The 13,759-nt window shown below is 41.5% G+C and overlaps 1 protein-coding gene across 1 annotated transcript; it reads right to left on the reverse strand.

Annotated features, from left to right (window-relative positions):
• Window positions 1-853: 853 nt before the first annotated feature.
• On the reverse strand, window positions 854-9,220 carry LOC133218151 (lon protease homolog 2, peroxisomal-like). The gene is made up of 7 exons (XM_061364291.1): window positions 8,906-9,220; window positions 7,735-7,969; window positions 6,831-6,962; window positions 5,375-5,497; window positions 3,640-3,803; window positions 2,874-2,968; window positions 854-1,148 (listed from the first exon to the last, which is right to left on the reverse strand). Exons 1-7 carry the CDS (start codon window positions 9,136-9,138, stop codon window positions 886-888), a joined length of 1,245 nt encoding a protein of 414 aa, XP_061220275.1. The 5' UTR covers window positions 9,139-9,220; the 3' UTR covers window positions 854-885.
• Window positions 9,221-13,759: the final 4,539 nt, after the last annotated feature.

Consider the following 13,759-nt stretch of genomic DNA (forward strand, 5'->3'; position numbering starts at 1 on the left):
GGAGAACTTTCATTTAATAATGTGACTTCAAAAAAAAAAACCAAAAAAACCACCCCCAAACACAAAAACCAACCCCAAACCCACACGCTTTTGCAGATCTTTAGAACACTACCAAATCTATTATACCAAATATCCTATGCTGCACGCAAAAAGCGTAACATATGTTTAACAGAAGCAAAAAGTGCTGCACTGATGTTTGGCACCTACTTATCTACCTTACCCATCGTATGTTTCCAGTTGCAAGGAATGGGAAATAGATTAATACATATAAATGGTTTAACAGGCTAAGAAGTATATACATAGAGATGCAAGATCATAAAAGTCCTACAGAAAGTCACACAAAAAAACTCCTTTGACATGATTCAGCTTAGGTGTCCTTGTATAAACTTCCGTTTGAAATGGGAAAATACTACACTAATAAGTTTGAGATACTAAGTAACTCAATTGCTACCCTCTAGCAACCTGTAAGTATCACTCTCAGTTTCTGTTTTATCAACAAACATGGCTATAAAGTAATGCATTGCTATACACAGGCTATTTTTATAACTAGATCTTTACATCCCTCTTAAAAAGTAGAAAAAACAGACATTTAAGAGTTTGCATTAGACTTCCTACTGAATTTTACTTCAAAGAGCTAACATGACTGAAGATGAAATTCTGTTCTCCCCTATGACAATAAAAGGCAGTAGCCTTATCTCAACACTAAACATCTATTCAAACTACTAAAATTCTCTACCATATAACACCACTGAATACCAAGAAAAATCAATTAACAACTGCCATTGTCTGAAATAAGCAAAACAGCTCTGTATTAGATAAACAAAATAATACCTACATTCTGTAGCAAACAAAATCAAAAATTTCAATTAGGAAAAGAAGAAGTAGTTACCTGTGGCCTCGAATATCAGACTGATCACAGACTCCTCCTAAGGCAATTCTGTGGAATTCTCGACCCAATGTCTTTGCAATTGATCTTCCAACGCTGGTTTTACCAACTCCTGGGGGTCCCACAAAACAAAGAATGGGTCCCTTGAGGTTGTTTTTAAGCTGACGGACAGCTAAGTACTCCAAAACTCTCTTCTTCAGCTTCTCCATAGCATAATGATCATTATCCAAAACAATTCGAGCTGCACGAATTTCCAGGCGATCTATCAATAATTGATAACAGAAAAGATACGAGCACATATACCTTTTAAAAACGGAAACAATTCATTCTCAAACATGTTCATCAAAACAATCTCACTGACACACACACACACTTTTCAGACGTTTTCCTCAAACAAAGGTATTATAATTCTCACTTAATTAGACATAAGATAGACAGATTACAGTAACAAAATTTAGAAATCAAAAAACCACCAGTTTACAGCGTCACAGAACAAAATCTGGTTCAAGTGAATTTAGGGAATGTGGCTCAAATGAACTATTCTGTAATAGCAATTGAATTATGAGTAAATTTTTCAGCATTTACCTTCTCACAGAAGTAAGTTAGATCCTGTAAGGTCTTCTCAAAAGACAAATGCATCCCTATGCCTTGATTACCTACTTATGATAAGAGCCTATAACTATCTCACAAATGCAGCAAGATTTCATAGGCTTAAAGGGCACCCTTTACTTACTATGCAACATGAAGTGATTTAGCACTGTATAAAATACCCACATGATACCACTACTGGAAAAATTAGGGTTTTGCAATTGCCGTGATTTGTGATAAATGGTAAAGCCTCACTGGTGGACATTAACTAATGCTTTACAAAAGGTAGGAATTTCTGGCAGCTGTCTTCTCCTTTGCTCTACAATATAAAGATAGCAAGCTGGAAACAGTGAAGTCTATCAGTTCTGCATACACCCACCCTTCAAATCATATTCATCCTACATGCAGACTCCTCATACTGTAAGCGTGCCTATTTCACATGCAGACAATCATGACTGAAGCCTCATCAACAGTGAAAATTTTTGTGATGACCTACTAGACAAAAAATTCACTAATGATCATAATTTTCTATTGTATTTTCTATCTTCATATTCATGTATATATTTATTCACTGTAGCTACGGATTCCAAAGCATCACTCACATGAATAGGAATACAAACGTCAAAACTTTGCTTAAAGTGAAACTTCACACTACATGTGACATGGCATAATTTTACAAGATTAAAGAGCAAATGAAACCAAAACATCATTCTTCTAGGACATCAGTATCAACAACTATTTTACTTGGTTTGGTATTCTTTGAGTAACACCATAGAGATCTGCAAAGATCTGCAGGCAGATCTTTTTACAATTTAATGATTAAAGAAAACAAGGCTCTAGCTTAAAACGGCCGAATTTCATCACCACGCTTACTAAGAGGGCAAAAGACAGACAGACATTTCTGCTGGTGTGTTATGTTAAATTTCTTTTTTAAATCACATTCAAAAGCTTCATTCTTCAGTAGCTGCTAAAAAGAATTAAAACCCTTATCTCCAGCAGAACACCTTCTGGAAAGTCATTTCGCCACTTGATCTACATGTGTTGTTCACTAGGAAGTCATGTTTGGTTTTCAACTCTGCTTGCTCTCCATTTTTGTACACCACTCCCGTATTAACAGTATCTCTCTACGCTCAACATCTGAAAACAAGAGTACAAAGCTGACGTGACATTCAGTTTTTCTATTGTACCTGATGTTGCAATTATTAAAATTAACTACAATTGTGCTTTTTCATCCTTTTGTTCCTCACGAAACTTGAGTAGCTTAAGACACAACAGAACCTTATTTTATCAATGATGTTTTTACGGTCAGACAATGAGACAAACATGTACACAGTGTTTACATGATGGTTACCAGTCCTAAAATGTCTGTGTAAGACACAATCAACAATAAAGGAGTTACCTTTTGTACTCTTGTTCCATGGCAATTCTACCATCAGTTCCAAGTAATTTCTTGTCAAAGCATATTCTGGCATTGATTGAGGCATCTTCTTTAATCTGGAAATATTTGCACAGAATTCATAAGGCTAATCAGGAATTAACTGCAAAGTAAGACTCTTCTGCACCATAAGATGGACATTTAGTAAACACTTTAAAAAACAGGATACCATCTTATTTTCTGACAAAGTAATACTAAAAAAGCAAGTCACTACTCCACCAATCATGAGCTTGTCTTTGCATAATAATAGGTTATTTATATGATACAAAGAGAAATTTAAAAAGAGTCCATTTCCTATGCATACACCGCATCCTCAATGCATGCATCACTATCTATGTATCCTCACTGGAAGAGGTTGTTATCCATCATGGATAGCACAGTTATCCAATCACGAAAGAAAAACAGAAGAAAAAAGACTCAATAAATGGGTCAGTTTTAATCAAATAATTATTAAAACTGGTATTATTCAGCTGAGTTTTTTAGCTCCTCATAACATAGGGGCTTAGACCTTACAGTTTAATGCAATATTAATGTATAAAACATATCTAGAAGAGTTCATATTTCTTTGTCATCACTTCTGATACTCAAAAAAGATGATGAAATGTATAGGCAAAAAACAACACTCTACTAAATTTTTAAAAATAATTTCCAAAACACAGCAACACAAACACACAATCAAATAAGGGAAGGTTAATGCAAGAGAAGAAACCACCATATGAAACTCTCCTACCTCTTTATTTCCTTAAGACAAACTTTAAGAGCTTGTTCTGACATACTGGATGATCTAATCTTTTTTTCCAGCATGACAACATCATCATGATCTTCTTCCTCCTCCTCATCTTCTGTAGTGCTGGGAATGTGATTGGTTCTTCTATTAGGACGGATAGCTACAACCTATGAAATGGAAAACAGCCAGATTATAGTATTGTTTTTTAAATCAGACAGATACTTTGGCTTTGAATGGAAACCATGACAAAAATACACAAGGTGCTGGGAGAGCCTCCACAGAAAAATTCAGAAGACTTTAATCCAATAAATAACTTCACAAAGTATTATTGGTACTACTTTAAAAAGTTACAGCTGTTATATTGCTGTATACTTAGGAAATACGTACTTCCTAGGTGCATCTACCTGAACAGAACACAAGAACAAAACTGTTTATGAGTTCTTGGGCATTGCATCCCAACATATTAAGCATAATAAGCCTTATTTTTACAAAACAGGCATTGTGGTTTAAGCCCAGCTGGTAATTCAGTATCACGTAGCAGTTCGCTCACTCCTCCCCTTCCTCCCGCCAACTCCCAGAGGGATGGGGAAGAGAATCAAAAGAATGTAACTCCCACAGGCTGAGACAAGAGCAGTCCAGTAACTAAGGTGTAACACAAAAACACTGCTGCTACCACCAGTAATAATAACGGAAATAACAATGGAAGCGAATACAACCGCTCACCAACCGCCAACTGATACCCAGCCTGACTCAAGCAGTGATCTAACCCTTCCAGGTAACTGCCCCCAGTTTATATACTGGGCATGACGTGCTGTGGTATGGTCTTTGGTTAGTCTGGGTGAGGTGTCCTGTCTTTGCTTCCTCACAGCTTTCCCTCCTCCCTGGCAGAGCATGAGACTCAAAAAGTCCTTGGACAGACTAAATATTACTGAGCAACAACTAAAAACATCGGTGTTATCAGCGCTGTTCCCAGGCTGAAACTCAAAAACACAGCACTGCACCAGCTACTAAGAAGGAGAAAAATGAACCAAGGACACCTGAAAAATGAGCCAAGGGCAACAGGTAAATCTCTTTTACCTTTTTTCATTTCTCAATTACTTGCTGCTTACTAAACTGTGTAAGTATAGGTAGATGCAGAAAAAGTCTAAGGTGCCCTAGTTTAGCAAGCTACATTTTACAATACATATATTTTATCTGTATTTCAAAAGCTATCACGCACCTGCAATGCCATTAGCAAAAGGTACACCTTTCACTGAACTGGACAAAACTCAATGTGTGTTTGCCACTGGGCATCAAATGAATCTTTGAAGGAGCCTGAGCCTTTATTCAATGTCAGAAAGTGCTCAGATGGAAAAAAAAAAAAAAAGGAAAACAATAACAACCCAAATAAAACCCCACCCAAAAAACCCCACCACCCAAAAAAACCCCACACAAAACCAACCAACCAAAACTAACACACACACACACCCCCCTCCCATGAAAATAAAACCAAAATGATAACAAAACAAACCCCAAATAAAACCTTGGCTATTTTTAAATTATATTTTGTCTTTTAGGTACTTAAAATACTAAAGTTGCCACCAGGCTGTTCTCTGCAGCTCGAGACTGACCAGGAAACATTACTGCTATAAATTAAAACTTTGCACAGATTAAAATTAGTGAATAAGCATTAGTATGCTTAAGAGTGTATCTTCATACTTATTTACGATGTTTAATTATCCACATTTAATGTCCATACCCTTTTATCATCATCCTGTTTGGGCTTTCTTGTTTTCTGAAGCAGCTTCAAGCCTTCAATCTGCCTAACAAGCAATGGTATAGTCATCTTGAACCGTTCTTCCAGCCTAACAGCATCTAAAATCTAAAAGCAAGGAGTTGTAAGTTGCCAGTGAGTTCATTCTGATGGATCATCAGCTTCAGGGAAGGGAACATGAAGGACACTGTTACTGTCTTCTGACCAGTTATACAATAGATGATTTAGGAAAAAAGGCAGCAAGAAAAGCAATGAGAATACAGTCCACAACCCCCAGCCTCAGAGATCTGGATGCCAAAACTACAAAGCACTCCAAAACAGAAAAAAAGTCCTTTATCCTGTCTGGTTTTAAATCATCTTAATATTTCAGTTGCATTTTCTGTGGCAGACATCTATCAGCATTCTGGTTTTCAATTACTGACTTGAAAGAGTTAGACCTCTCAGAAAGTTACAGCATGATCACTTTGATTAACCCAGAAAAAATCACCTTATGCCTTAAGGGATTTCTTGTCTGTTTGTTTAGAGGGTTTTTTATTTTGTCTTTTTTAAATTTTATATGCTATTCCATTTTCATTACTAATGAAGTTGCTATGTGGAAACGGGTAGAATTTAGCTCTTCCTTTTTCCACAGCTCCCACTGGCTGCTCTTTTCTTTAGCACTTCTAATAAACAGAAAGGACATGGTAAATTTAAGTATTTATGTACCTTCCTCCAGCAGGACATTCAGCCCAGTACACACCTTCACTTCAAATTAATTTCTGCATTAACTTCTACTGTGCTTTGAAAGAACCTAGCTTATGCTTTCAATTCAAGGTTGAACATGCAGCACTGTCAGTGACAAAAGAAACAACAAAACTTCCAAATACAGCAAAGAAATACAGAAATCAGGCTAGTAAGTCTAAGCCATAACCATCATTTTTGTATAAAGTCACGTGGACATACGATGCACATTTAACCAGTGTCTCAGTACTTTAAACCACACACTTTGAGATGTTTTTTTTAAATACTTAAAAAAAAGTTCTTCTTTTGGTAAGAAGAAAGCTGTTGGTATTAAGAGATGTATACTGATGTCAGCTGTGATAAGTAAGCAGGATTTCAACACAATTTGAAGAATGATTCCTCATCTTTAATGTTGGAAGGGGAAGTCCATGTTGTACTTATTGTTTAATAAAATGAACTGTTTCCAATGCTAACTAGATTAATTTACCTATTAGGTGAGTTCTGATACATGCATATATAAACACTCTAAACAACAGCAGAAAACCTTTTTACAAATATTCATGCTCAGGTGTAACACAAGTAACTTCTGACACAACATTATCACTGTACAGTCTCAAGTGTAAGCAACTTCACAATTATCTAAAAAGTTAATTAACTGAAAAATAAAACCCAAACCAGCAAACACCTAATTCCACTTAAAAAAGGTTTAAGGTCGTAATACCTGAAGCTTCTCCTGGTTGGAGGTACGGATGATAGAAGTCAGTATATCTGGCAAAGCTTCTCTTGGCAGATTGTCCAAAAGACGTCTCAGCTTTGCAACTGCAGGAACGGACATATCCAGCATCTCAACCAACTGTAAGGAACATATGATAAACAATATTCATGGTTGTTATGTTTCTTTTTATCTGACTTAAAAAGGGTTGCATCTTTCTGCATGAAACATGTCTAGGTTCTTTTCCAAAAAGCTACTGAAATACATTCTTAAAAGTTCACAGGAGGCACTAACTGAGCACAAGGCAATCAAGGTTTTTGTTTTTCAGCTTGTGTAAGTAGTTAAAAATATCATCATTTGAGGCACTTTTTTCAGTGCCTACATCCCTTATTTTCCACACACATGCTGAATAAAACTTTCCCAGTTACCTTAACACTACAATGACTTCTTCTATACATCCTTTAAACTCAAACTCATTATACCTGGGGACATCTGTTTACAACCAAGGTTCTAGAGGGTTTTTTCTACTTTAATAATTAAAAAAAAAAATCAAACCAAACCACAAAATTTCAACCCATTGTATATGTTTATACATATACATATGTAATCCAAGAACAAAAAATCAAAAGTATTCCTTTTCTTAGTGTATTTACAGTAGTACTATATATAAAATAATACAAACTTATCACAGTGCTAACATATACAGTTAGACTCATACTGCAACAAGCTGTATATACATCCTGCAACTCAATACAGAAACCTTAACATGTAACAAAAATATTTATTTTGCAGAAGAAATACTGAAATTCTAACAGTCACTGAAAAACATAAGAACTACAGAAATAGGGCAGATAAGAAACAAAGAAAAAAATGCATACATTGATATATGATATATAGGATTAAAACAGTTCACCTGCACTGCATACTTGTAGAATTGTTCTGACAGCTCTCCGAGTTCCTCCTCAGATTTATGCTGATTAGTAAACTGCTCAAGTCGATCTAACTGCTCAACTTCCGCCACAGGATATGGCTTCTCTTTCAGCAACTGCAGGATCTGGAATCGGCAGAGGCCTGTAACCAGCAACGTGTAATGTGGCTTGGGCCAGTTGCTGCCAACCACCTGCACTGCCAAGGCAGCAGTGCCAATCCTAAAACCAGACCAAATCTCTGTGTTACTTGTCACCTTCCACGGAACATTTTGTGTGCCCAGTATTAAGCAGCAATCAAACTAGAGGTTGCAAGCACCTTCTGGGTCACAGTTATTTATCATGAAAAGCAACCAAATTACACAGCCTCATTTGTAACACAATTACCTGAAAATTAATGAGATAACTGAAAAACTAAGATAATATAATACAGTTACCCAACTTAGAAATATATTTTTTTCATAAATAATTTAATGAAGCTTGCTGTTGACAGGAACACTGACATTTCTGCTTAAACTAACATGCTGGGAAATTGAGTGTAATTTACAGTTCTTCAGTGAAATTGTCAGCCTCATTCTGACCAGTTTTAACATGCACATTATTAAGCAGATATAAACCAGAAGTTACTTTCTTGCAAAAACCTTACTAAGTCCACTGATACGATAATTTTGAGAGTAAGTGTTGCAGCATGTTAATTTTACTCATCCTTTATCCGACAGAAACAGGATAAAATTCGTTTTCATTTTATCTGAACTAGTACTCTCCATGCTACTTGTTACGTGAAAAACGCTAGCGTTAACAACTGCCACAGGCTGAACGCTCGTGGCCTGCGCTCTTTGATCCTATCTTCCTCGTCCACCTTGGTCTCCTCACTCAGACCCTTCTTCCCCAGACGCCAGCCTGACAGCCCCTGCCGCCACGGCCGCCTCCAACAGGCTCTCCTCTGGGGCACCGAGGAACGCCCCCCTCACAGCGGCGACGCAGAGCAGACTCGCCCCCGCGGCCAGGCCCATGCCCGCAGCGCGACGCCCCGCGAAGGTGACATCAGGGCAAGCTCGTCCCGCGGCCGCGCCGGCCCGGCCAAGGGGGGTTATGAAGAGGGTCAGCCGGGACCAGCGAGCCGCGAGGGCGAGCCGGGCCGGCAGGACAGGGCAGCACCTGTGAAGGGAGGGCAGGTCGTCGCAGTCGGAAGTGGGGTCACTGGTGTTGGGGATGACGCCGATGATGGTGCTCCTCAGCGAGGTGCCCTTGAGGAGCCGGCTGCGCACCAGCTGCATGTTGCGCGGCGAGTCCACGCTGGTTCGCATGGTCGAACCAGGCAGCAGCACGCCCTCATGGGTGAGCAGCAGCGGCAGGCGGCTGGGAATCTGGATGGCGCTGCCCGCCGCCATTACGACCCGCTCTCTTCCCCAGCACACGCTGGCGAGACAGGGCAGCCTGGGCTCCGCCCCGCTACGGGCGCCGGGACGGAACAGTCCGCTCTGCACCCGCCCCGCCGGGCAGCTCCCGCACAGCGTGTCCTTGCCGGTGAAGTCACCTCTCCCTCAGTTTTTGCCTTTTTTTTAAAAAAAGACGAGTCCCGCTGTGGGTCAGGGCCCGGGGAGTGCTGGGCCCCGCGCCCCGAGCGGCGGCACGGCTGCGGAGTCTGACACAGGAGAGGCAGTGTGACAGATTCAACACCGGTTAAATGTGACAGTTTCTGATGCAGGGGGTTGACCAATGTACAGGGGGGATGTACAGGGGGGTTATACAGGGGGTTAGAGGAATTCGCTCACTTAACAAAGGTATCTCTCTATCTATCAAGCAGAACAAAGGCACTAACTATACTAAGCAGAACAAAGGCACTAACTATTGATCGGGAAAAGCAGACGCCTGAATCTACTGTTAAGGGGGAGAAGCAGATGCTTTATGGCTGGGACCAAACCCTAAGGCCATACGTGGGGACTAAAAGGTGAACAGTTCAAGAAGAGGTAGGCTCATTTACTTCACCTTGAAGACCCCTACTCACAGAAGGAAGACTAATTTACTTCATCTTAAGACCCCTGCCCATGACCAGAGGGGGCACTACGCAGGAGCAAAGGACCTTTTAGCTCATTGTAATACGAAGCGGGGATAGGATATGAATATGTATAGGCGTATGGTGTAACCTTACAAATGTAGAGGGAACAACACTGAGGTACTCATGACTTTGAGGAATTATCCCCGTGCATCTCAGCACTGAATAAAAAGCATACCTACTTTACAACTTTTAACGAGTTGTGGAGTCAATCTGCGCATCATTTCCAAGTGAAAACCATTTTGTGCTTGTTTTTACAAAAGCCTGCTCTTCTGGGTCCGTAACCAACCACCCCCCACCCCCACCCCCGCAGTACTGTGTCCAGCTCTGGGGCCCCCAGCACAAGAGGGACGTGAACCTGCTCAACTAAGCCGAGAAGAGGCTGTGAAGATGATCAGAGGGCTGGAGCACCTCTGCTCTGGAAACAAGCTGAGAGAGCTGGGCTTCTTCAGCCTGGAGAAGAGAAGGCTCCTCCAGAGAGACCTTAGAGCAGCTCCAGTGCCTAAAGGGGCTGACAAGAACACGGGAGAGGAGATTTTCACAAGGGCCTATAGTGACAGGACAAGGGGGAATCACTTTAACCTGATAGAGGGGAGATCGAGATTAGACATTAGGTGGTGAGATGCTGGCACAGGTTGCACTGAGAAGCCACGTCCCTGGCAATGTTCAAGGCCAGGTTGGAAGGGGCTTGGAGCAACCTGGTCTAGTGGAAGGTGACCCTGTCCATGGCAGAGGTTGTAACTGGATGAGCTTTAAGGTCCCTTCCAATCCAAACCAGTCTGTGGTTTTACAACATCTCTTCTGCAGGGCAGGGGTCCAAAGCCTGAGCCTTCCCCAGGGGCTGGGGTATAGTGAAGAGCAAAGCACTCACTGGTGCTCTTCTTGCCAAGGCCAGGCCAGATGCCAGCAGAGGAGGGACAGAGGCACTGGGGCCTCACCACTGCTGGGGAGTCCTACTACAGTACAGCTATTTTCAGCAGGCCTGGAGGGATTAGCCAAGGCCATAGCTCACTGTGATCAGTAACATTCCTTTGCCTAGTCCTGCTAAAGCCTGCCCAGGGGAAAGGGCTCGACCACTTAGGCCCTATGGAGAGTTCAGATGAAAAAGCAGCTTTTAGAAACTTTCCTTTCAGCCCCTCTGGTGAAAAGAAGTGCAATATCAAAATTGCATAATATAATGAGACACATTAGCCAATCACTTGTTAATCAGTGACTTGCACAGTATGTTTTGAGCAAAGGTAATCCTGTACAGAGGGGAAATCTCAGTAGCAACAAATATGACAATTTGAAATGGACAAGTGTAGCTGCAGTAAAATAATAGCTTAATTGTTCAGTTTATTAACACCTTCATCTGTTGGCCTACTGGAGAACACAAGGTATCAGGATGTATGGAAATACTAACAATGTATTTAAATGCAAAAATTTTAAGAACATATTACAAATATCTTCTAAAGATATTAGAAAAGTAAAGTTAAACATCTTCTAAGGCAGCCACCTCATGCACCTTAGAAAGAAGCTGGAATTTAATATACTATTCAGCATGATATTTAAGAAACATTAACACAAAAGGAGACGTAACATGAATATGGAAAGTGTTCTATCAACTTTCTGATGTTAAATATAATTACTCAGTAAACATACATTTAACACTCACAAATGTTTAAGTGTCTCTAAATATATTAGGTTGTGATATGAACACAAACCAAACCTAAACTTTTAACATTTGCTCAATACGTTTATTGGTTTCTTATTTTCAGTCTGAGTTTTTTTCCTATTCCTATGAATGCAATGCCTTCCAAACCTTCAACACTGCTAGATGTTGTAGAAGTGATTCAAAATTTATTAGGACATGAGGGTTGGGAAGATTTGACAGATAATACATGCTAAGTAATTTTTCTTTAAGAAAACTGATAGCTTCTTTCTTCTTCTTAATCTACTTTGTGTTTCTGGAAATGTAAGGTGCACAACGGGCAGGGCTGCACCCGGTGCTCCCTGGTGGAGGTCCTTCTGCAGCAGGTGGCTGAGCTGCGGGATGCTATTAATAGGCTGCAAGATGTCAGGGTAGCTGAGAGGAAGCAGGAATGCTTGCACCCTGCCCAAACTGTGCAGGGACCTCAAGCTCCCCCTCTAGCTCATGAAGGAAAGAAAGAGGCCGTTAACCTGGGAAGCTGGGAATTAGTGGAAAAAAAAAACCAAAACAAACAAAACACAACAAACAACCCAACAAAAAAAGCAGGAAAAGGACAATTAACAGCAAGGGGCTTCCTCCAAAATCTGTTGTCCCCACGAAGAACCGCTTTGCTGTCCTGCAGGGGGCTGATGAGGAAATACATTCACGCCATGAACAACCGCCTGGTGCACTGGTAAAGAAGATCTCTGCTGGTGCTGCCAGGAAAAAGCGGCAGGTCGTAGCAGTAGAAGACTCTACTTTGAAAAGCACAGAGGCACTCATCTGTTGGCCTGACCCGGTCTCAAGGGAGGTGTGCTGCCTACCAGGGGCACGGATCAGGGATGTGGCAGAGAGGCTGCCTGCTCTAATAAGTCCCACTGAGTATAACCCACTTCCAGTGATTCATGTGGGTGCTAGGGATACAGACAGCAGTAGCCTGGAGAGCACAAAGGACTACAGAGCCCTGGGAGAGGTGGTTAGGGGCTCTGGAGCTCAGGCAGTCTTTTTGTCAATTCTCCAGGATAAAGGGGAGAACCTTAAAAAGGCCAGGAGGATTGGCCAGGTTAATTAATGGTTGAAAGGGTAGTGTCATAGTCAGGGGTTTGGGTGTCTTGAACAGGAGACCCGAGTTTGTAGGCCAGGTCTACTGGGGACTGGTGGAGCTGTGGTTTTGGTAGGAGGCTTGCCAGACTGGTCAAGGGGGCTTTAAACAAGATGTGTTGGGGAAGAGGGGCATTATTCCATCCCAACACACCCAGTCAGTTGCCAGCACCTATAATAAATGCTCAGAGCAATGTAGAGATATTCCAACCACTCCAGCCAGTGAGCCAGCTTCATTTGGAGCTTGGCTCAGATGCCTCTACACAAATGCCCATAGCATGGGGAACAAACAAGAGGAACTAGAGATGTGTGCACGTTTACAGGGGTATGATATAATAGGCACCACAGAAACATGGTGAGATAGCTCCTATGACTGGAGTGTTGGAATGGAAGGTTACAGGCTCTTTAGAAAAGACAGGCCCGACAGATGGGGAGGGGGAGTTGCTATTTATGTTAGGGATAGGCTGAACACTATGGAACTCTGTCTGGGGACAGGTGAGCAGTCAACAGGGAGTTTGTGGGTTAGGGTTAAAGGGAAAACAGTGATGGAAGACATTACTGTAGGGATCTGTTATAAACCGCCTGGTCAAGAGGAATCTGCGGATGAATCACTCTATACACAGATAGGAAAAGCCTCACACTTGCAGTCCCTTGTTCTCATGGGGGACTTCAACCACCCTGACATCTGTTGGAATGACAGTACGACCCAACACAAGCAATGCAGGAGTTTCCTCGATTGTGTGGAAGACAACTTCCTTCTGCAAGTAATAGAGGAGCCGACAAGGAGAGGTGCCATGCTTGACCTTGTGCTCACCAACAGGGAAGGGCTGGTTGGAAATGTGGCGCTCCAGGGCAGCCTTGGATGCAGCGACCACGAGATGGTTGAATTTGAGATCCTCAGGACAGTGAGAAGAGCGTGCAGCAAGCTCACTGCCCTGGACTTCAAGAGAGCAGACTTTGGCCTCTTCAGGAACCTGCTTAGTAAGGTTCCATGGGATATAGCCCTAGAGGGCAGGGGGGCCCAAGACTCTTGGTTGATATTCAAGGATCACCTGCTACAAGCTCAGGAGTGTTGCATCCCAACTAGAAGGAAGTGCAGCAGGAGGGCCAGGAGACCTCCTTGGATGGATAAGGAGCTGCTGAGGAAAATTCAAATGAAAAAAGAGTCTTATAGAAAGTGGAAGCA

The sequence above is a fragment of the Neopsephotus bourkii genome, unplaced genomic scaffold (genome assembly GCF_033783945.1).
Source record: "Neopsephotus bourkii isolate Nb327-2 ecotype Australia unplaced genomic scaffold, CSIRO-AGI_Nbou_v1 NB_1204, whole genome shotgun sequence".
Lineage (NCBI taxonomy): Eukaryota > Metazoa > Chordata > Aves > Psittaciformes > Psittacidae > Neopsephotus > Neopsephotus bourkii.